This window comes from Mastigoproctus giganteus, chromosome 10 (assembly GCF_048544385.1).
Source record: "Mastigoproctus giganteus isolate SK-2022 chromosome 10, ASM4854438v1, whole genome shotgun sequence".
Lineage (NCBI taxonomy): Eukaryota > Metazoa > Arthropoda > Arachnida > Uropygi > Thelyphonidae > Mastigoproctus > Mastigoproctus giganteus.
Genome location: NC_143584.1, coordinates 55,089,265 through 55,114,661, shown reverse-complemented (window position 1 = coordinate 55,114,661; position 25,397 = coordinate 55,089,265). Strand labels below are relative to the sequence as shown.

Genomic DNA, 25,397 nt, shown 5'->3' with positions numbered 1-25,397 from the left:
GGAAAGCCCATGGTGTTTTGTCGATGATTTATTTAACAATAGCCTGTATAGGATGGTCTTATTCCCACTGCATAAGGCAATTATAAGACTGCACTTTGAATTCCGTATCCTGTGGCCAAGTATGCCGACACCATCTAAAAAAAAAAAAAAAAAAAAAACTTTGAGGTTCTTGAAAGCATACAAGATGGGTAGCTTTCATGGGGAAATCAATGAAAGGACTTCCATATGAGGAAAGACTTTATGTGGGCTACAGGCAACTAGGCACCTTGAAGGGGACATGATTGAGTTTTATAAAACTCTGAGAAGGGTCAGTAAAATGAGTGCAAATTGAAGACAAAATTGTTATAAAGAATTTGGACTGGATTGTAGAAAGTTTTCCTTTAGCCAGTGAGTTGTTGATTACTGGAATAACTTGCCTCTGCAAGTAGCAGAGGCTGACAATATGAAGAAATTCAAAAGTTTACTGAATAGTTACCCATGTGAAGGTTTCTACTTCTAATTTTTTTTTTTTTATTGGCCAATGCAGCAAAAGCATGTAGCTTCCTTGTGTTATATAGCTAAAACTAATTTTGAACTTGCAAGATGTTGAAAGAGGTTAAGAAAAAAAGTTAAAACTTAAAAAATCTAAATTGAGCTTAAATAGAATCATAAAGGAACTTAAGTACAAGGTTTATCATCTGAAGTTTGAATAAGGATAACCCAGACAGGAGATTGAAATTTGCTGAATGGTTTTTGCTCACTAGTGTTACAAACTCAGATATCATTGACAATGTTTTGTAGACTAAACAAAACATTTAAACAAAATAGAACTGTTGATGACCATAACTATGTTTATTACTCTCTTAAGAATTCCTCCATTTATTCTTTATAGGGAATTTAAGTGCCAGGTGGCATTAAAACGAGTCTGAGCTGGAATTTTGAAATGAGGTGTTTTTGGATCTTTTTTCCTTTCGGGGAACTGTGTCAGGAGAAAGCTACCTAAGATGTTAGTAGGCAGTATCATTCTGTTAATGTAGTCCAAAATCAACTTTCAGCATTTTTTTTTTTTTTTTTTTTTTTTTTTGCAAAATGAAGCACTAGTAGCTGACTTACAAAAAATTGTCAGCAATTTTTAAACAAAAAGTTTCCATGTCATTTGATCAGATGGTGAGGTTCCATTGAATAGCCACCATGTTCCTTGGATTTAATACTCTGTCATACTTTTTGAGGATATTCTTAAAGTATTTAGTAATAATCTGGTCTCTGTTGGAGCTTCAGCAGTCAATAGTTAGAGAATTTGAGAAATTTCTGAGGAATGTGCCTTGTTGTGTTGTTTAGTGCCGAAAATAATGCCCATATTCAACAGATGCAATTTTTTTTAAGTTAAATGTATACCCTTTCTATTGTACTAGCATTAATTAAAATATATATTAAAAATAGTCTTATTTGCAATCAAACATGTCTCCTTACTTAAGGACACATTCATTCTCTCTCTCTCTCTCTCTCTCTCTCTCTCTCTCTCTCTCTCTCTCTCTCTCTCTCTCTCTCTGTGTGTGTGTGTGCGCACACATACAGAAGTTTCCCATCATGAGTCATTCAAGTTGTCTATAGAGATTTTTGTCATACTCCTCAGAGTTGTTTTGTCTGTAACATACCCTGACTATCATCTTCCTTTTACCACATGTTATCTTGCATCACGTGCTCATCCTTCTGAATTTGATCCAACTGTGGATAGTCTGATTCCTTTCAGAGGATAAGAAACTCTTAATACGAAGGACAATCCCCCCCATGTTCCTCCTGAACACACTATACTCACCATAATAAAATTCTTCATCCATTCTTTCTCTGAATGGTACCATGATCCCTTAGCCATATTATATCAGCACTGAATGACTTAGTCAAGCGCTCAAATTCACTTAATTTATTTACAGTACTCCTGGTAGTACTATATAAACAAATTAAATTTTTTATTATTGTTATTTATTCTAATATTCCAGAGCAAGTACATGGTGCTGTAATATTCTCAACTTGGTTTTCATCAAGGATCCAAACTTCATCCAATATTTGACTGTGCAGGAACCGATAGCAGTTAATGACCATGATATCATAAAATGGGAATTGTCAAAGAATTTCTAAGGTTACAGGAAAGGGGGAGGGCTTCAATTTCAAGAGAGGTGGACTAAAATGGATTGAGAAATTTCTTGGGCTCTATTAACTGGAGACAACTATAAGCCATTTGATACTATTTCATTATAGAAAGTATTCAAGGGATTTATTCTGGATGCGACCAATGCATCTGTTCCAGTGGTGAATTTTTCCAAAAGAAAAAGTTCCAAGTTCCAATGATAAACCAAAGCGGTCAAGGGTTTATTGAGGAAAATGAAAAAAGCATGGGTTAGTTAAACTATTGTTAGATACCAATTTATATAATGACTGTTAAAGCATATTTGTAACAAAACCACAGATGGGATTAAAGAGGCAAAAGCTGATATGATAAATAATTAGCAAGGAGAGCTTAAATATAGAGACAGATTCCCTTTTCATATATGAATACAAAAAAAAAAAAAAAGAAAGAAAGAGAGGGAAAGTGGATCAGCTAGAACCCTTGAACAACTGGAAAAGTGATTGAAAGCCCAGCATAAGTGGCACACAAGTTGAGTAGGTACTTTGTAATAATCCTTACAGTTGGAAGACCGTTCAAATCATGAAAGATCAGTGACAAGGAGTTAAGACTGCTGTAAATTTAGTGATATATCAATCTCAGAAAAAAAGTATATGGGGAAAACTACTGAAGCTGACTGATGGTAATGTTCCAGGAGTGTATGTATACATTCTGTTATATTAAAATGGCTGCATCATTCCATTGAGGATGTTAATCAGATCATCATTAGACACCAGGAAGATCTCCCCAGACTGGAAAACATTGTCGCCCCAACCCATAAAGGAGGTGTGAATGGGGCAATGGCATAGACCAGTGAGTTATTCCTAAGTGTCATAGGAATGGTATCCATAATGGATCCCAGCACGAGTTTGAGGGTGAAGTCTCACCGGATCAGTGTAGTTAATTATTATGAAGAAGTCAAAATAGTTGGATGCAAAAGCACTTTAGCATTATTAGAGCCATGAAAGACCATTATATAAACTTGAGCAAATTGGGATTAATGTTAAGATCCATCGTTGAGTCAATGGCTGGCAAAAAAAAAAAAAAATAGGAGACAGAACAGTCATATATGGATATCTCAGGGCAAACCAGTGTAGCAATTGGAGTCCCTCAAGGATAATTTATAGGGTGAACTTCTGTTTCTTGTCTTCCTTAATGAAGACAGGGAATGCAGAGGAAGCAGCTGTGGGGGGTGAGTTAATGACCAAAACCAGACCATTTTGCTTCTAAAATAACTTAGATCAGTTGCATGAATGATCTGAAAAATGACAAGTAAAGTGTAATACTTCTAAATTCATCAGTTCCAGGATGGAGAATTTTGAGCTCGTGGAAACATAAGTTTTTTGAAAATTTGTATTGTCTTTTTGATTAATTAACATATTAAATTGTTTAACAAATAGTCAGTCACATTTGTTAGCTTATTTTTAAATTTAACTAGTGATTAGTGACTATTCGTGGCAGAGAAGAAAAAGAAAAATGCAAGGGATGCATATAAATTATCAGGCAACACAGAAGCATATGATAGATATAAGCTAGTCTGTAATCAAGTCACAAAGGAAGTTAAGCGAAGGAAGATTACGAGAATCCTTGGCAAACGATGCTAAGAAAAACAGCAAGGACTTCTTTACTAATATAAACTCTAGAAGGAAGGGGATGGATCAGATTGGTCCACTTGATATCAATGGTTCGACTGATGATGATGATCCTGCTCATATAGCTGACAATCTGAATGAGTATTTTTTCATCTACATTTACACATGGGAACTTATTAAGGGAGGAAAATGCCAGACAGTTTATCAAACTGTAACAGGGTGCATAATGATTTTGTAATAACTGAGTGCAAAGTGGAGAAGAAATTGAAGTTAAACACCAGAAATTCGCCTGGAGTGGAAAGGATCTATCCAGTTATGTAAAGGAGGCAGCAAAGGAAGTAAGCAAATCCTTATCCTTAATCATGAGAGCATCCTTGGACTCAGGGGTGTATACCCCATGGACTGAAGATGTCCAAGTGTATCCTCAATTCACAAAGGGGGATCTTAAGGGTGGCATGAGTAATTACAGACCAGTTAGTTTAATTTCTGTTCCGGGGAAAATAATGGAGTCAGTGGTTAGAGATGCATTGCAGGATCATCTAGACAAGACTGCAATAATAATTCAGGCACAGCATGGGTTTGTTAAGGGAAAGTCTTGTCTGACAAATTGATTGGATACTATGATGTGGTTACAAAGGAACTGGATGCAAAAAATAATTTTTATATCATATACTTGGATTTCAGGAAGGCTTTTGACACTGTTGCACGTGGAAGACTGCTGTACAAATTTGAGCAGTATGGTATTAAGGGTAAGTTGCAACAATGGATAAAAGGGTGGTTGAGTGGGAGAAAACAGTGATAATCAATGGATGCTGCTCTTCACGGATTAATGTTATTAGTGAAGTCCCCCAGGGTTCGGTGTTGGGCCCACTGTTGTTTCGTATATTTATCAATGATATTGATGAGGGTATATCATCGAATATACCCTCATCAATGTTGAAGTTTGCAGATGATACTTAGGTTGCAGGGTTGTTAATGACAGTAATGGCAGTTTGCTACTTCAACAGCATCTAGAAAATTTGGGAAGATGGGCTGAGAAGTGGCAAGTGAAGTTTAACATTGATAGATGCAAAGTACTGCATATGGGTAGAAGTAACCCCAGAGAAATATACCAACTATGTGGTACTATATTTATGGTGGTAGAAAATGGAAAAGATGTACAGGCTGATATGACATTTCTGAGCAGTGCAGACAGGCTGTCAGAGCAAGTCATGATGGTATTGTCAATGATAAAGAGAAATTTTTCTGGTCGAGAAAAGGAGGTGATTATCCCTTTGTATAAGGCAATGATCAGGCCACGATTTGAGTACTGTGGGCAACAAGATTTGTGAGAGGAACGAAAGTGTGGTCTTATCAAGAAAGGTTTTAAGTTCTGCAAATTGCAGAACTCAAGAGACTAGGCACCTGTGATGTGATCTGATTGACCTGTTATAGGCTTTGAATGTGTTGAGCAGGCTAAATTCTGATCGATTCTTCCTCTTGCTCAGATTGCAAGCCTCAAGGGGTGTAAATTCAAATTGAGGAAAGACAGTTATATAGAATAGATGTGCAGAATTTTACCTTTAGCCAGTGGGTAGTTGATTGTTAGAACAAACTTCTATCTGTCGTTGTGGAATTTGATAGCTTAAATAGATTCAAGGAGGAACTGGACAAATGTTTAGAGGGAATGGATATGCGAATTTTTTTTTGGCTGATGCTACATAAGCTTGCTTTCTTGCATCTCGTGCCTCTACTACCACTATTCATACCACTTTGTATTGGTGTTTTGGCTTGAATATCATAGCATGTTACAAGTAGTGCTGAGGAATGGTAAGGTTTTAATTGTGATGAATAAGTAGATATAAGTTCAACAAGTTCTGATCACTTGTTGGGCATATCTTTTTTATGTTTATCTAAAGAATTTTTACTGTTTATCAAAGATATAACTAATTTAACATTGCAATCTTTATGATATAGCGTAACATATATCTTGAACTTGATAGCATAATGCATATCACTGCATTTAGGAATGTGTTAGTGTAGTGTAGTATTGTCAATTAATCAATTAAATTGTATTTTAACGGAAATCATGCCCCAAACTAGAGCAACTGGCACAAATTAGTGGGATTTCTTTGGCTCAGGGAATGACCGATAGGGGCAATTCTCCAATGTATCGCAGCCTAAAAAATGTGCATCTATGCTAGTGAAATGTTTGCTGATCTCTCTGGAACAGGTCATAATCCAGGCAAGGAGGATGTCTTTGTGTGCGTGTGCGCTAGGTGCAGAGAGTTTGAAGAAATTAGGCATCAACTCAGCTTTCTGATGGGCATTTATAAGTTTGAAGAGTAGGGTAAATGCCCTCAAAGGAATTAAAATGGAGGCCCACTAAACTCTCAGCTGCCCAGTGCAATGCTTGAGCTCACTCTTGTGCATCAGACAGTACATCACACATTAGGTCCTTGAGGTTGTCAGATATGCCAGACAAGCTGTACTTGCTCCCTGGCAGTCTAAAATGCTGATGGAACTGATATTCGGGTGACACTAAAGTCAAATGGACCCAGTTTCAGCGAAGACCAGACGGTCTGTGACAGCCAAATCATCTGCTTACACCTTCACGGTGGTGAGACTGTTAGTAATCCTGGGTATAACCCCCATGCACAAGCACACCCACTGTGTGCTTGTGCATGGGGGTTATACCTACATAAATACTTAGACTTTTGAATCTACACAAGTCCAAGTATTTATTTCCATTTAAAAGAGAAATACAACTTGTAGAGTAGCTTGTTGATGTGATATATGAAGGTCCCAAAGGTAGAGATGATAGTGGAAAATAAAATTAGTCACATCTTATTAATGCTACATGTGTTAAAAACAAGGGACAAAGTAAGTGAGCTACTCTTTAAACATCACACGCATTCTACATAATTTAATCTTCCAATTAAATTTTCACTTGAGAAGATTTATACCCTTCTGGAGACTTGGAAGCCAAGCGTCCAGATGAATTGAGATCTTGATTGTTCATCACCCAGTTGTGAACCAATGTAAGCAGGGGTCGAGGTGTGGCGCCCACACCACATGGAGGAATGCCACCTCTCTGTGTTACTAGGCAGTACTAGGTGGTAGATGACTCATCAATTGGTGCAATACCACCACTTTGCTTATTGGAGTAGTGGAACCCGTGGTTAGTCTCCAGAGCTAGGTTCTGGTCAACACTTCCCCACCTCTTCCATCATGAAGTATGACTGAAGACTTTTGAGGTTATGATGGACATCATGGCAAGATCCAATCTTCATTACATTTCGAGGGTACAGCTCTAAAACGGTGTTTGCAGGCCGGCTGCTAGTTAGTATACTGGACCAAACCTATTGGTAACTCTTTAGGATGCTTCCGGATCAGCTAGTATATAATCTTGCTACCTCTACTCTGCCAGATAGTGACTGGAGAGAGTCAGAGTAGTGTGTATTCGGGGTCATTGTCGAGGCCCCGTTATGTCAAGGATCTGGGTATATTCTTACCATGTGTACACCATATCCAAAAATTTCATTACTTCATAAAGTATGTACCCTCTCCCAAACTTTTTCTTACTATCGAATACACCATGAATTGTCAAACTAATAGAGTAAACCTATCTGCGAAAAGATCTTAACTTCCCAAACACTTCCTAGTTCATTTCACAAATATATGTAGTCTCAATTCTAATCTCAACGCTGTCTATTTCCACTTGCAGTCTGCCAAACCCCATGTACTTTTTCTGACAGAATCACAATCATTGGTTGATTCAACTACTGCTCATCTCAGTTGCCCAAATTATTCACTGTGCAATTGCTTTCACCTCAAAGGTGGTACTTGTGCATATGTCCGTTCCGATATTCCCAGTCAGAGACTTGGTAATTTGGAATCTCCTCTTTTCGATCTTCTCTGGCTTAATCACTCTACCTCATTCTGTCAAGTTGATCTGTTCTCTGCTGTTCTCCCAACTCCACTAATCACTTGGAGCTCTTTGCAACTGAAATTTCTTAAGTCCAACTTTCCTAACAGTGAGTTAATTTTCCTTGGTGATTTTAATGTTCACAACTCCAGTTGGCTTCCGTTTTATAGTCACACCAACCCAGCTGGTGAAGATGCTGAGGCCTTTGCAATTACTAATGACCTTCCACAGATTGTTCATTTACCTACAAGAATAGAGGACAATCCTAACGTACAGTCAGCATGCTTGATCTTTTTCTCTCAAACAACCCTTTTAAGTACACGGTCAAAATGAATGGTCCTTTAGGCACCTCAGACCACAATTTGCTGATTGTCTCTTCTCCAATGGAACCTTTATCTCATGGCTATTCCCAAACGTTGTTTGGCATTACAAGAATGCAAAATGGGATGACCTGTGAGACTTCTTTTCTTATTTTTCTTGGTCGGATTACTGTTTCAAAAGTTCTGATGTCAACGTTTGCTCAGATTGTGTCAGTGAAATTATTCTTGCAGGAATGGAATCCTTTATCCCACACTCCACTTTAAAATCTCTTCCTTTATCTAAACCTTGGTTTTGCTATAAATGTGCTAAGGCTGTTGAAGAGAAGAATGTTGCATATCGTAATTGGCTTGTTTCCAATTCTTCAGTTTCATTTTCTGCCTACACCAAAACTCGCAACAATTGTAAAGCAGTTATTAATCAGTCCGAAATAGATTTTGAACAGCAAAGAGTAGAAAACTTGCTTCTTGCCCCAATGGCAGCTGAGCATTCTGGTCTCTTTCCAAAACTATTGGCTGCAACTTTTGCCCATCTTTGCTCCCACCTCTGTCAAAACCAGATGGTTCTGTTGTCACTTCAACCAATGATGAAGCTGACCCGCTAGCCTCCCATTTTGCTTCCAACTCATGTATTAATGATCTTGGTAAAACACCTCCCACCATTCCCAACATGCTCCATTCATTGCCTCCTGTGGTCTTCCGTCAAAAGGATGTCAGAAGGATTTTGACGAATCTTGATGCAAATAAAGCTCCAGGTCCTGATGGTATTTCTCCACTTGTTCTGAGAACCTGTGCTCCTAAACGTACTCCTGTTTTTTTACTGCCTTTTTTCACTTTCTTATTCCAAAGGTGTTTTTCCTTCTGCTTGGAAATTTTCTCATTTCCAGCCAGTTCCTAAAAAGGGAGACAAATACCTCCCATCCAATTATTGTCCCATTGCAATTACTTCTACTCTTTCTAAAGTAATGGAGAAATCAATTAACCTCCAACTCTTAAACTACCTAGAAACCTTCCGTCTGATCAATGATTGCCAGTATGGATTTTGTCAGTGTCGATCCACTGGTGATATTCTGGCTTATGTTACCCATATATGGACAAATTCAATGAAAAAGTTCTGTGAAACACAAGCAGTTGCTCTTGACATCTCAAAGGCTTTTGATCGTGTTTGGCATAAAGCCCTTTTAAACAAGCTTCCATCTTATGATTTGCCAACTGTTTTTTGTAATTGGTTATCTCGTTTTCTCTCTGATCGCTCACTGAGGATGATGGTAGATGGCTCTGTCTTCTAACTTCTCCACTAATGCTGGTGCCCCTCAATGTTAAGTTCTTTCCCCCACATTTTTCCTCTTGTATATTAATGACCTTCTTCCATTGACTGGAAATCCTATCATAGTTTTGCCAATGATAGCACATTGCATTCCACTTTCCATTTTGAGAAACCTTGCCCTGCTCGATCAGCTTCAACTTCAACTCGAATATCCACTACCAATTCCTTAAATGCCGATCTCCAGGTAATTCTCCAGTGGAACAAAAACAACTTAGTTGATTTCAATCCTTCTAAAACTGAGTCTTGTCTTATATCTCGCAAAAAGGATTCTTGTGCTCCTATGCTTATCTTAGGTGACACTCAGATTTCTATGCAAGATGATATATCTCTTTTGGGGATTACCCTGATTTCTAATCTCTCGTGGCACAAGCACGTTACAAATATTGCTTCCTTTGCATCTAGAAAAACTTGGTTTTCTCTTTCACTCTTGGCGTTACATTTCCACCAAACAGCTATTCACTCTGTACAAATCGTAAATCCTCCCTACCATGGAATATTTTTTCCACACTGAGGCAGTGCCCCCAAAACCTCTCTCAGGCTCCTAGATTCCATTCAGAAGAGGGCAGTTAGTTTAATTAATGACTCGCCTCTAACAGAGTCTCTCCACTCGCTGTCTCATAGACATACTGTTTCTGCTGCATGCCTTTTCTATAGATACTTCCATGGGCACTGTTCTTCTGAATTGACTTCTATAATTACCACTCTCTCTCTCTCTCTCTCTCTTTTTCAAAACAGTCTGAACACGTGTTGCCACTAGCCAACATCCATTTATTGTCCAACTTCAAACTCACAGAACGAACTTTTCATCTTCCTCGTTTATTCATTCAGCTGCTGTCTTCTGGAACAACCTTCTTTCATACGTATTTCCTGAAAATTACAGTCTACAGAAGTTCAAGTCTAATGTCAACAAATATAAAATAATAATGTCAACATTTCCACCAAACAGCTATTCACTCTGTACAAATCGTAAATCCTCCCTACCATGGAATATTTTTTCCACACTGAGGCAGTGCCCCCAAAACCTCTCTCAGGCTCCTAGATTCCATTCAGAAGAGGGCAGTTAGTTTAATTAATGACTCGCCTCTAACAGAGTCTCTCCACTCGCTGTCTCATAGACATACTGTTTCTGCTGCGTGCCTTTTCTATAGATACTTCCATGGGCACTGTTCTTCTGAATTGGCTTCTATAATTACCACTCTCTCTCTCTCTCTCTCTCTCTCTCTCTCTCTCTCTCTCTCTCTCTCTCTCTCTCTCTCTCTCTCTCTCTTTTTCAAAACAGTCTGAACACGTGTTGCCACTAGCCAACATCCATTTATTGTCCAACTTCAAACTCACAGAACGAACTTTTCATCTTCCTCGTTTATTCATTCAGCTGCTGTCTTCTGGAACAACCTTCTTTCATACGTAATTTCCTGAAAATTACAGTCTACAGAAGTTCAAGTCTAATGTCAACAAATATAAAATAATAATGTCAACATTTCCACCAAACAGCTATTCACTCTGTACAAATCGTAAATCCTCCCTACCATGGAATATTTTTTCCACACTGAGGCAGTGCCCCCAAAACCTCTCTCAGGCTCCTAGATTCCATTCAGAAGAGGGCAGTTAGTTTAATTAATGACTCGCCTCTAACAGAGTCTCTCCACTCGCTATCTCATAGACATACTGTTTCTGCTGCGTGCCTTTTCTATAGATACTTCCATGGGCACTGTTCTTCTGAATTGGCTTCTATAATTACCACTCTCTCTCTCTCTCTCTCTTTTTCAAAACAGTCTGAACACGTGTTGCCACTAGCCAACATCCATTTATTGTCCAACTTCAAACTCACAGAACGAACTTTTCATCTTCCTCGTTTATTCATTCAGCTGCTGTCTTCTGGAACAACCTTCTTTCATACGTATTTCCTGAAAATTACAGTCTACAGAAGTTCAAGTCTAATGTCAACAAATATCTTCTCTCGTCTTCTTAACCTCCAACTGAAGCATGATACTAAGTACTATAGGTTCTAATACCTCTGGTGTTTGGGGGTTTTCATAAAAAAAAATATATATATACAGTGACAATCTTCAAGGCAGAATGCACTGTCCCACATGAGCTAGTTATTGTCAGAGAAATAAGAGGAGTAGTACGAAAGTAAAGTCTCCTATTTTTGTCCTCAGAAAATTTAATTCTTACAACTATGCCATCACCATCATTTTCTATGCACTTCCACCATCTCTGAGTCAGGCTCTGTATTCCATTCCTGTAAAAGTCCCTTCCCTTTCTCCAGAGGGCTTTGTGAACATTGTGCTTGAGCTGATCGTTTTCTGAAAAATGGGTTCCACAGAGTGCATCCTTCAACAGGCTGAAGAGGCGATACTCAGAAAGTGCGAGATCTGGGCTGTGAGAGGGTTGAGGAAGAACATTGCACCCTAGTTTTGCAATTACTTCCTTTCTGGGGTCATGCATTGTCATGGAGAAGAAGACCCAAATTAGTTTTTTGTATGGTGAAACTCTACAGATGTGGGCTTTCAAAATTTCCACATATCAATCTGAATCGATTGTGGTGCCACGCTCCCAGAAGTCCACAAGCAAGGACCCATCTTTGGACACACGCTTCTTCCCAAAACACTGTCAACATGACTTTAAACAGAAGACTGTCTTTTGAACAACTTCTTGCATGGTGAATTTTGATGGTGCCACTCCATCAACTGTCTCTTCTATTCGATAGGAGAAAGTACAAGTTGAGAGATTTGTCAATCAGTTCAACCCTGGAGAGAATTTGCAAGGCTCATGCAGTAGAATTTTTCTAAGTGTGGTCTGTGCTTAACAGGAGACAGTTTTTACAGGGGTGGGATACACTTGAATTAGAAGGGGTGAAGGAATATTTGCTGATGCTGCTAGCTTGGGAGATATGCAGAATAATAGTTTAACTAGAGTTGCAAGCAGAGGCGAAAATGATTCTTGCATTGGTATGTGCAACAGCCTGGAAAGCAAGGTGTCTGGAATTTCAGGCCCTGCAGTGGGTCATCATGGAACAAATGAATACATGTCCTGTGTTAGGGTAAATAATAGTAAGAACACGTGCATGTATACTTGCAACTATGCTAAAGCTAAGAGCATTGTAAATAAATTTGTTGAATTTGAAGTACCAATTAAGTCATCAAATACAGACATTGTAAGAATACAAGAGATATGCTGTCACTTGGACAATAAGTGATCCTGAATTTGAATATGGGGAGTACAATGTATGTGATAAAGATGGACAGGAGAGGTGGAGTGATTATGCTCTTAATTAAGAAGAATATTAAATCTAAGGCAGTGCATTCAGGTTAACCAATCAGTCTTTCCAAGTTTGTGTAGGATCCTCACTGTCTCCTCCCTTTTGCCGAGAGGAGGGAATACTGCAAGGATCATTATTAAGCTTTACACTTGAGGCTGTCACAGACATTCTCTCAGATATGCCAGACAAGCTGTTCTTGCTACCTGTGAGTCTAAAACGCTGATGGAACTGATATTCGGGTGACACTCAAGTCAAAGTGGACCCAATTTCGGCGAAGTCCGGACGGTCTATGACAGCCAAATCCTCTGCTTGCACCTTCACGATGGTGGGACTGTTAGTAATCCTGGGTATAACCCTCATGCACAAGTACATGGTGGGTGACCACCCAGGTGTGAACCAACGTAAGCAGGGGTCGAGGTGTGGCGCCCACACCACATGGAGGAACGCCGCCCCTCTATGTTACCAGGCAGTACTAGGTGGTAGATGACTCTCATCAACCGGTGAAATACCACCACTTTGCTTATTGGAGGCTTGAAGTGGTGGAACCCATGTTTAGTCTCTAGAGCTAAGTTCCGGCCAACCCTTCCCTATCTCTTCCACCATGCAGTATGATTGATGATTTTTGAGGTTATGATGAATGTCGTGGCGAGATCCAATATTCCTTACATTTCGAGGGTACAGCTCTAAAACGGTGTTCGCAGGCCGGCCGCTAGTTAGTACACCGGACTGAACCTATTGGTAACTCTCTAGGAAGCTTCCGGATCAGCTAGTGTATAATCTTGCTACCTCTACTCTGCCAGATAGTGACTGGAGGGAGTCCGAGTAGTGTGTATGCGGGGAGCATTGTCGAGGCCACGTTATGTCAAGGATCTGGGTATATTCTTACCACATGTACGCCATATCCAAAAATTTCATTACTTCATACAGCATGTCCCACCCACTTTTTCTTACTATTGAATACACCATGAATTGTCAAAATAATAGAGCAAGCTTATCTGCGAAAAGATCTAAACCTCCCAAGGACTTCCTAATTCATTTCACAAATATACGTGGTCTCAATTCTAATCTCAACGATGTCCATTTCCACTTGCAGTCTTCCAAACCCCATGTACTTTTTCTGACTGAATCTCAGTTATCAGTTGATTCAACTACTGCTCATCTCAGATGTCCAAATTATTTGCTGTATGATTCCTTTCGCCTCAAAGGTGGTACTTGTGCATATGTCCGTTCTGATATTCCCTGTCAGAGACTTGGCAATTTGGAATCTCCTCTCTTTGATCTTCTCTGGCTTAAAATCTCTCTACCTCATTGTGTAAAATTCATCTGTTGTCTCTACCATTCTCCCAACTCCACTAATCACTTGGAGCTCTTTGCAACTTGACTTTCTCCAGTCCAACTTTCCTAACAGTGAGGTAATTTTCCTTGGTGATTTTAACGTTCACAACTCCAGCTGGCTTCCGTTTTCTAGTCACACCGACCCAGCAGGTCGAGATGCTGAGGCTTTTGCAATTACTAATGACCTAGCACAGATTGTTCATTTACCTACAAGAATACCGGACAATCCTAATCATACAGCCAATACGCTTGATCTTTTTCTCACAAACAACCCTTCTAAGTACAAGGTTGAAGTGAGAGGTCCTTTAGGCACTTCAGATCACAACTTGGTGATTGCCTCTTCTCCAATGGAACCTTTATCTCATGGCTATTCCCAACCTCGTATTGTTTGGCATTACAAGAATGCAAAATGGGATGACCTGCGAGACTTCTTTTCCTTGGTCTGATTACTGTTTCAAAACTTCTGATGTCAACGTTTGCTCAGATCGTGTCAGTGAAATTATTCTTGCAGGAATGGAATCCTTTATCCCACACTCCACTTTAAAATCTCGTCCTTTATCTAAACCTTGGTTTTCCAATAAATGTGCTAAGGCTGTCCAAGAGAAGAACGTTGCATATCGTAATTGGCTTGTTTCTAATTCTTCAGTTTCATTTTCTGCCTACACCAAAGCTCGCAACAATTGTAAAGCAGTTATTAATCAGTCCAAACTAGAGTTTGAACAGGCTAAGAGTAGAAAACTTGCTTCTTGCCCTAATGGTAGCCGAGCATTCTGGTCTCTTGCCAAAGCTATTGGCCGCAACTTTTGCCCACCTCTGTCCAAACCAGATGGTTCTGTTGTCACTTCAGCCAAGGATAAAGCTAACCTGCTAGCATCCCATTTTTCTTTGAGCTCATGTATTAATGATCTTGGTAAAACACCTCCCACCATTCCTAACACGCTCCATTCAATGCCTCCTGTGGTCTTCCGTCAAAAGGATATCAGAAGGATTTTGATGAATCTTGATGCTAAGAAAGCTCCAGGTCCTGATGGTATTTCTCCACTTGTTCTCAAAACCTGTGCTCCTGAACTTACTCCTATTCTTTGCCGCCTTTTTTCACTTTCTTATTCCAAAGGTGTTTTTCCTTCTGCTTGGAAATTTGCTCATATCCAGCCAGTTCCTAAAAAGGGTGACAAATCCCTCCCATCCAATTATCGTCCCATTGCAATTACTTCTACTCTTTCTAAAGTAATGGAGAAATCAATTAACCGCCAACTCTTAAACTACCTAGAAACTTTCCGTCTGATCAACGATCGCCAGTATGGATTCCGTCAGTGTCGATCCACTGGTGATATTCTGGCTTATGTTACCCATTTATGGACTAATTCAATGGAAAGGTTCGGTGAAACACAAGTAGTTGCTCTTGACATCTCAAAGGCTTTTGATCGTGTTTGGCATAAAGGTCTTCTAAACAAGCTTCCATCTTATGGTTTGCCAACTGTTTTTAGTAATTGGTTATCCAGTTTTCTCTCTGATCGCTCACTGAGGGTGATGGTAGATGGCTCTCTGTCTTCTAACTTCTCCACTAATGCTGGTGTCCCCCAAGGTTCAGTTCTTTCCCCCACTCTTTTCCTCTTGTATATCAATGACCTTCTTCCATTGACTGGAAATCCTATCCATAGTTTTGCCGATGATAGCACATTGCATTCAACTTTCCATTTTGAGAAACCTTGTCCAGCTCAATCAGCTTTAAGTTCTCGAAAATCTGCTGCCAATTCCTTAAATGCCGATCTTCAGGTAATTCTCCAGTGGGGCAAAGACAACTTAGTTGATTTCAACCCTTCTAAAACTCAATCTTGTCTTATATCTCGCAAAAAGGATTCTTCTGCTCCTATGCTTATCTTTAGTGACACTCCGATTTCTAGGCAAAATGATATATCTCTTTTGGGGATTACCCTGACTTCTAATCTCTCTTGGCACAAGCACATTACAAATATTGCTTCCTCTGCATCTAAAAAACTTGGTTTTCTCTTTCGCTCTCGGCGTTACTTTTCTCCCAAACAGCTGCTCACTCTGTATAAATCGCAAATCCGCCCTGCCATGGAATATTGTTCCCACATCTGGGGTGGTGCCCCCAAAACCTCTCTCAGGCTTCTTGATTCCATTCAGAAGAGGGCAGTTCGGTTAATTAATGATTCATCTCTAACAGAGTCTCTCCACTCGCTGTCTCATAGACGCACTGTTTCTGCTGCATGCCTCTTCTACAGATACTTCCATGGGCACTGTTCTTCTGAATTGGCTTCTATAATTCCCGCTCTCTCTTTCAAAACAGTCCGAACATGTGCCGCCACCAGCCAACATCCATTTACTGTCCAACTTCAAACCCACAGAACCAACTTTTCATCTTCCTCATTTATTCATTCAACTGCCGTTTTCTGGAACAACCTTCCTTCATACGTATTTCCTGAAAATTACAATCTACAGAAGTTCAAGTCCAATATCAACAAATATCTTCTTTCGTCTTCTCAACCTCCAACCCAAGCACGGTACTAAGTACTATAGGTTTAATACCTCTCGTGTTTGGGGTTCTCATAAAAAAAAAAAAAAAAAAAAAAACACTTTTTGCTGGCGCCTCCATAGCCAGGTGGGCAGGAGCAGCAGTGCGTAACACACGCTTCTTGATTAGACCAGGGTTCAAGCCCGTGACTACCAAATACAGAGGATGCGGAAAGGTCAGCATATCCCCGGAGCAGTATGGCCTTAGTTGCTAATGCTCCTAAAAAAAAAAAAATAAATAAAAAAATAACAACACTTTTTGCCATCAAAGTAAATTCCATCACAGAACAGCTCCCTCAGAACAGAATTTAAAAGATAAAAAAAATTGTAGTTAATTTTTAAAGGTTGAGTTGTTGCCTTAATTCATATGGTTTTAACTTTTTTGCCCTTTTTCAGTTGCTTTGAATTAAGGCAACATCCCAAATAGCACAGTATTTTTTTTAATTGCAGATGCTTTCTGTGCTGCATTCCATTGAAATAATAATTCCATTATCACCCACCACAAGTTTTTGCTTTGCCATCATCCTTTAGGCTTGAATATGTTATGGGTGTGTTTTGCTTTATTTAAAGGCCCATGTAACATGGAATTTTGTATCATTTCTCCCATAACTTGGGAGCTTTGTCAAAAAAATAATTGATTTCAAAAATGTTTTAAATGGTATATAATTCATCTTGAAAACACGTCTTGATTGGATATTCAGTTCAAGAGTTAGTGACTTTAAATGTGCGTGCGTGCGTGTGTGCGCGCGTGTGCCAAGGCAGATAAGTATAATGTCCATCATGGAAGGAAAGTGAATTTTTGCTATGACAAGAAATTTTTTTTAATACTTTTTATATATTGTTTTATGATATGTTATTATACTAAAATAACAAGTTAAATGCCCAATTTACTACCATGTTTACTTATATATTTATGATTTGGATATAACCAGGGCTCAGAATGGACTGGAGTGCACCAGAATGCTGTTGCTGTTTCAGTTCATCACATGCATTTGATAATGTCATGTACATACTTGATTATTAAAAATAAGATATTATTGAGTATTCTGTTGCATAAAATTTTACATTTTGATCCCTTTGGGGGGGGGGAGCCTGAACATGCTGTGCACAGGGTCCATGAGTCTCTGACCCTGCTGCAGAGTACAGCAGGACATTTTTAATACAAAGTGTATTATTTTTGTTGTAGAGTGGAATTCCACTTAAGGCAAAAATAGTCTATTTTGTATGAATTTCAACACCATATTTTTGAAATATTGATAATTAATTATAAACTAAAAGATCAAATATAGCATACCTGTCCAAGAAAGAATGACGAAGGAGGATGCAGATTTTGGGGTGGAATTATCTAGTCAGTTTCATTTTTTTTAAAATTAATTATTACCTCTTTTAAATTATTTTATACACAGTTAAGTAATCTTACCATGTAAAACAGTTTTATTTACATGTTCCCATTTGCATTTCTATAATTAATCCATTGTTTATATTATTCCTTTTAATGTGAATTATTTTTTTTCAGGAGGACACAGCACATTTTTTTCATTTTTGAATAGCCTTATTCATGTTTTCATGTATGTCTATTATGGATTGGCAGCAATGGGACCAAGCATGTACAAGTATCTCTGGTGGAAAAAGTATATAACAACAATTCAAATGGTAATAATCTAAAGCCCCGGTAACAGTTTTCATATTACTTTATATAACAAAAATAAGCTTGATCAGTCATTAGTATATAATGTGATTATGAAGGAAGAAGTCGAACGTATGAAGGTAATTAAAGAAAAGCACCTTTAATTAGTTAAATACAAAAACACATGAATTCAGCGTTGTCAGTTCCCTTTCAGAGTTAAGTATTCTCTGCTTTATTTGTTTAGTTAATGTGTGTGAAGTTTGAAGTTCGTAGCATAGAGGTAAGTGGCATTTTTTAATCAAGGCTTCAGTAATGAAATTTTGAATTGAAATTAAAAAAAAGAAAGGGAATGAAATTTTGAATTGAAATTAAAAAAAGAAAGGGAATGAAATTTTGAATTGAAATAAAAAAAGGAAAGGGAATGAAATATTGATTGATAAATTTGGTGCAATAAGAAACATACACCCCCCCCCCCCTTTTTTTTTTTAATAATTTACTATTTTCCGAATTGGGACTTGTCTCGGTTCCAATCTCAGTGATTTTCTCCATTTTCCTGGGTAATCTCTTTACCCATTTTATCAGATTTATCTCTTGACTCTGTTGTCTTCTATCTCTGCAAATTATTTTTGACTTCATTTCCTTCAAACTGTGCTTTTTTTCAGTTGAACTCTCTAACAGTTAATGATTTTGACTCCAGCTGGCTTCAATTTCCTAGTTGCTGGACCCAGTTAGGAGAAATGCCTAAGCTTTTCTACTAACTGGGCCCAGTTAATAAAAAAAAAAAAATGGGTAAATGAACAAGTTGTGACCTTTCACAACTTGTTCATTTACCTACTAGAACATCAGACAGTTCTAACCACATATCCAATACTCTTGATCATTTCCTCACCAAAAACCCTTCGGTATACATAGTTGTAGTTTTATGGTAAAACATAATCCATTTGCTTTGTAAGTTCTTGATGGTTATATGTGGGCTAATGTAATGTAATGAACTGTTAAAAAATTTTTGATATAAACTGTCAAATTAATACCATCGATGAAGACTTCTAGTAGATGTTGCAGAAATGAAAGCAAAAACAGCAAAATAATATTTATACTTACTTTTACATTTTTTAATGGATAAAGGCTCATTTCCTAATTTGATTAATATAACAATCAGCATGGTATTGACTTAAGGATTTAAAATATTCGTGGCACTGTGTACAAATGACGAGAGAGAGAGAGAGAGAGAGAGAGAGAGAGAGAGAGAGAGAGAATCAATCTGTAGTTGCGATTTAATGCTAATTAAATGTTAACTGCATGTTACTGTAATTTCCACTGTGTATAAATAAATATAAATGAGAAGTTGAAATGTAAAAAGCCAACCTAGTTAACAAGGTGTTTTAAAATAAGTGATGAGTTGTTTGCAAATTTTAGAGCTCAAAAAGTTTAGAATAAAGATTCATTGTCTGAAACTTGTAAAAGAGTGATTTAAAATGACTAAAGCATTTTTTTTAAAACTATTTAGCAAAGATCAATTTTGATTGTAAACTTAATTTGAAAAAGGTGAGACTAGTCTCATCTTTATTAAGCTGTTCATAGTAATAGATAATACAGTCTTCATGTTGTGAAATTCTGTTCAAGAATTTTAGGTTTATTTTATATCACTTGAATCTTGCTTATTATTTGACTGTCTGATTTTGGTGTATATAGATTGTATTCTGTAGTTGATTTGAATTATGGAAATGTATGTTTCACTACAGAATGTTTGAGAAGTTTTTCTTTTACTTGCCCAGTTTTAACAGAAATGTTCATCCCATTTTGGCATTACAAGAATGCAAAATGGGATGAACTGCATGACTTCTTTTCCTCCTTTCCTTTGTTCAATTACTGTTTTAAATTTTGTATCTTAATGTTTGCTCGGTGAAATTAAGTGTTATTTCTTGTACAAATGAAATCCTTTGTTCCTCATTCCATCCTAAATTCTCACCCTGTATCTAAAACTTTGTTTTCCAGTAAATGTGCTAAGGCTGTTCAAAATAAGGGCATGACATATCTCAATTGCCTTGTATCCAAATCTCCAGCTTCAATCCTTGCTTGTACTAAAGTGTGCAATAGCTGTAAAATAGTTATTAATCAATCCAAACTATATGTATTTTGAACAGGCTAAAAGTATGAAAATTTGTACTTTTCCAAATGATAGTCCAGCTTTCTGAGGATTCCACCTCTGTTACAACCTTATGCTTTTTGCATCGAGAGCTAAGGATAAAGCTGACTTATTAGTATCCTGTTTCTCTAACTCTTGTATCAATAATCTTGGTAAATTGCCTCCTACTTTAACAAACATTCTGCAAATTTGTCTTCTGTGGTCTTCTGACACAAGGAAAATAGTAAAATTCTGAACAATCTTAATGCCGAGAAGTCTCTAGATACCTATTATATAGTGGTGAATGGCATTTCTCCACCGTGTTGAAAAATTATGTATCAGGTACATAATCTGGCAGGCATTAAAACCCCCCAAACGAGAGTTCACAAATTCTTGTCATCTGCTTTATATGCATATCTATAATCGATAACAACTCTGTACTTATCATTAACTTCATCAATTACAAGAACTGTTCAATAGAAAATGATCATAATTTTTCATGTGCAACCGTACTGATTGCTATTCCTTGCAATCAGTAAAAATTTTTAGATTGTGACACCATGATTGTTGTAATAAATAAAAATACACTTTTTTGAAACAGTCATTTATTCATTAGACTGCATTGCAGCTACAGAAATTATTGCTCTATGATAACTAAAATAAGATACATCATTTTTTTTTTATTCAGTAGATTTGAGTTCATGACTGAATCACCATCAATAGTGGTTCCATTATGTGAGGTATTTATTGATGTATCTGACATGTCAAAATTGAAGATTATTTTCATAAACTTACAAAATCCTTTTATATTCTTGTATATTGAAATTACCAGCAAGTATAATAGGTAGACAATCCAGTGGTTTGATTAATCCTGCTCCTTCAATCGAATGAGGCATTAATGCCTTACAGATGTCAGTTACCACTGTTCCAGGGGCAATGTACATAGCAATCACAAAGATAGGTTTATTATTGAAATTACTGATCCACAAGTGTCACAATTTTTGTCTGTCATGTGTTGTGCAAAGATATGTGATGCATTGATAATAGTAGAATCTTCATGTTGGTATATAGCTACGCCGCCGCTACAATCATTGGGTCCTTTTTATTGTCACACGATGAAAGATGATAATGGTACACAATTGTCGTTATCTACCCAAGTTTCACTGAAAATTAATATTTTGCTCTATTGCATGACTACATAAACAACTTTGTACATTCATTGATGTTATCAAGAAATCTCTGTTATGAAGGAAATCTTGTAATCACTTTGTTATAAGCATTATTTTTTTAAACAATCTATTTCTGTAGGGAGTTTGACATTGTTCATTTTCTTTGTGTGGTGGAATGTGAAATTATTACAAGGTTTGGTTATATATATAAACCCCCCAGTGAGGATTACGCTATACATGCAAGTTGCTGTTGCTCTTTTTCATAATTGTATATCACTTTATCAAAGGTTTCCTCCTTGAGATTTATGGGTAGTTAAATCATATGCAGGTACCAAAGGAAATTCAGTGCATCTGCATGTCAATCATCTGTTATTCTTAAACAGAATTGTTGTCAACCATTTAACAATAGGGCACACGTCCATTGGGTGTAGATTTATCTTTCATATATTGTTTGTTGCAATTGAAGACTATGCCCTATTTTTTTCCTCAGGAAATTTCATCCATACTCATGTGACAGCTTTATCTTCTTCATACTCAATACGCTGTAATGTATTGTACCAATCGCAGTAATTACCATCTATATTTGTGATGGTTTTCCATCACAAATCCCATGTGATATTTGGTCATTGCTATTTTATGGATTTTATTTCTCATACTCCTCAGTAGTTCTTCCGAGTTATATCCTTGGTACACATCCTGGGCAACAATTTTGTGCATTTCTTCCTGAGATAAAACATAATTATTAACATTGTTATTCTTTAGGAAAAAAATCTCGATTCAATACTTAACTTTTTAAGAAGTTAAAAGTATTGAATTCTCCATTACTTATTTTCTTAAGTTATCCCAAGAACGTATTATCAGATTGTCATACAACTCATACATGAAATTGTAATGAATGCCATAGTATCTGATTGACCAACAAATTCTTTAAAGGTTTATATATACAGCAGGCCTGCGTTATAACGAGGTTCGCTTTACACTGATTCGCTATAACACTGTTCTCATATTATAACTCGTATCTGACTATAACGCTGTCACAAATCACTGTAATGCTCTTTTACAGATTGCATTTTTGGCATATTTAATGAAATCGTTTCGTTTGATGGAGTCGATAGCTTGAAAATGAATAGCAAAACAGCGTTTCCCATACCGACTTCAGAAATTTTCCCACGCTCAGTGAAATAATTTCCTTGCACGCTAATTTAATTGCAGTACAGTGACTTGTTAACGTAGTTCCAAGATCAACATTTTAAAAAATGATCAAGTATATTGCTTGTAATATTTGCGTTATATGCATTTATCTGAAGTCTAGTCATCACTCAGTACAGTATTAGACATCATGTGTAACAGAAAGTTTACTCAAACATTGAATCATAATTAGTGCAATCAACACAGTTACATTTTCTGGATGCAGTACGAAGACTATAAATGTAAGAAAAAGACTGAATTTGAAAATTAAATTAGATGTTTTTGAAGCGAATCGATTCCGGCCAATGACAAGCAAATGTGTTCCATAACTGCAAGAACAATTATAAAAAATAAAGAATTAATTTTAGCAGTGGGAAAGACAGCTGTTCCACTGCAAGAAACTAGGGCTAGGCAGGCTACTAGGATTGAAATGGAGAAACGAGAAACTTTAACTAATTTTATTGAAGATTTTATTGAAGATAATATCCAATGCAGAATTCAGTTAAGTTGAATATGAGAGAGAGAGAGAGAGAGAGAGAGAGAGAGAGAGAGAGAGAGAGAGAGAGAGAGAGAGAGAGAGAGAGAGAGATTAGCCTATATGATGATCTGAAGAAAACTCGCCTAAAAAAAAATAATGTGGAACCATTTAAAACTAGTAAGGGCTGGTTGAATAAATTTAAAATCCAGGGAGAAGCCGCGCCACAAGTGCAGATCAAGGAGCCGAAACTTTCAAAAAAACTTGTTAAAATTATCGAAGAGGGGTATTATGTGTTATACTTCTCAACAAGTTTTTAACATAGATGAAGCAGGACTTTTTTTGGAAACGAATGCCTAAAACAAGTTTCATATTGAAAGAAGAAAAAAAAAATATGCCAGGTTTCAAAGCAGCGAAGGATTGGTTGATATTCAGAATTCAGCCCTATATCCTGAACCCTCTAAGATGTTTTAAATGCCAGAAATTTGGCCATTCCCAGACAGCATGCCGTTGAGATGCAACATGTGCAAGCTGTGGGTGTAAAACTCTTACACAAACAGAATGTAAAGCATCAACTCCACAGTATGCAAATTGCAATGGCAACCATCCGGCACATTCCAAAGACTGCGACCTCTGGGAGTTGGGGAAAAAATACAAAAATATAAAATTGAAAATAAAGTTTCCTACCAAGAGGCAAGAAAAAAAGTAAAATTAAGTATGCCAAAATACACCTATGCTTCTGCTACTTAGTCACTAATCAGTAGCAGTCAGATGGAAGTGACCATCCCTCCAGACTCATCGATCTTCAACTCGATCAGTCCTCTCGGTCCAGCATTCATCTCCACCAAATGTAGTAGACCGATGCAATAATACACCACTGACAGTTCCATCCCAGAGACTTCCCCGTTGTCAAGCAGTGAATAATTTGCAGAAATCAGATCCTGTTGATGTGAAGCAACTTTATCTATCAAGCATGGACACAGATGACATAACCAACCAAGAAGATCTGCTTGAAATACATGCAGATGATATGGAAGAAAGCAATGACTCAGAATTCCCTAATTTTTCAGGAAAAGAAAAATCAAAACTCGACAGATGCAAACAAGCCACCCACAAAACTAAATAATGGAACAAATCATACAATGGAATTGCAGAGGTTTTCGCAGCAATATTGATGATATCTATGAATTAATTCACCATTGTAACATCAAAAATCTCTGTTTCGGTCAAAAATTATATCTTCAGAAAAGATTGATCTGAAACTAACAACCTCCGTGGAGGAGTAGCTGTACTTGTGGAATCACGAGTCTCCCCCCCCTCCTCCAGGTGCATTCCTTTGAAGACACCATTAGAAGCTGTTGCTACATGTATAGTTATCGGTATCACATTGACAGTGATCTCGATATTATCTTCTGCCAAACCATCCATGCACATTTCAGGATCTGGAAAACCTTATTTCTCAATTACCATCTCCTATCTGTCTATTAGGAGATTTTAATGGACATCATCCATTGTGGGGTTCTCTGGTCTCAGATGGATGTGGTGAACTTATTGAAATGCTTCTTGACAGAGAGAATCTGACACTATTGAACTCTGGCTTACCCACCTACATCCATTTTCCTACTGAGTCAAGCACTGCTGTCGATCTCTCAATCTGCTCTCCGATTGTTCCGACTGTTCCCAACCATAGAGTGGATAATACATGACAGTCCTCTAAACAGCGATCATTTTCCCATGATTGGTAACATTCAAACCATCCAGTCCAAACAAAGAGAAACAAAATGGAAATTTTCCAAAGCAAACTGGACAAAATTTACCAATCATGTATCTTTTAATGAGGATATCATTATGTCTTCTGCTAATGACGCTGCCACCGAATATATTACAAAGCAGATACTAACAGCTGCAACAGCCGCTATCCCACAGTCTCAAATAAGAACAGCATGCCAGTCACTGGGGGAATGGTGATTGCAATAAAGGGAAAAAAATGGAATACCTTCCGCAAATATCCCACCACTGCCAACCTTATTAACTTCAAGAGAGACTGAGAACCAAAGCTCGTTTCTTCCGGCGAAAGGCCAAAAAAGAATCATGGGTAAAATTTGCCTCCTCAATCAACAAAGATACTGATACCCGAATAATCTGGGAAAAAATAAAAGAAGCTAAGTGGAAAATATCATGTATCGCCTTCTCCTATTATTAACTGGAATGGAAAGGAGATCTCTCCTGGACAGATTGCCAATGCCTTAGAAACTGTGTTCTGCGAATTGTCCACCTCAAGTGCATATCAACAGTCTTTCCAAAATTTAAAGCCGAAACTGAGAAAAGGAAACTGAACTTCAAAGCTACATGCCATTTACCCTATAACCAACCATTAACAATATCTGAACTGAAAGAA

At 37.5% G+C, this 25,397-nt stretch overlaps 1 protein-coding gene across 1 annotated transcript in view; it reads left to right on the top strand.

Annotated features, from left to right (window-relative positions):
- LOC150079039 (very long chain fatty acid elongase AAEL008004-like) overlaps positions 1-25,397 on the top strand; it is a 103,735-nt gene that overhangs the window by 64,264 nt on the left and 14,074 nt on the right. The window contains exon 6 of the mRNA XM_090382433.1: positions 17,932-18,068. Within this exon, the coding sequence (XP_090238559.1) occupies positions 17,932-18,068 (137 nt within the window). The remainder of the gene's footprint in view (positions 1-17,931; positions 18,069-25,397) is intronic.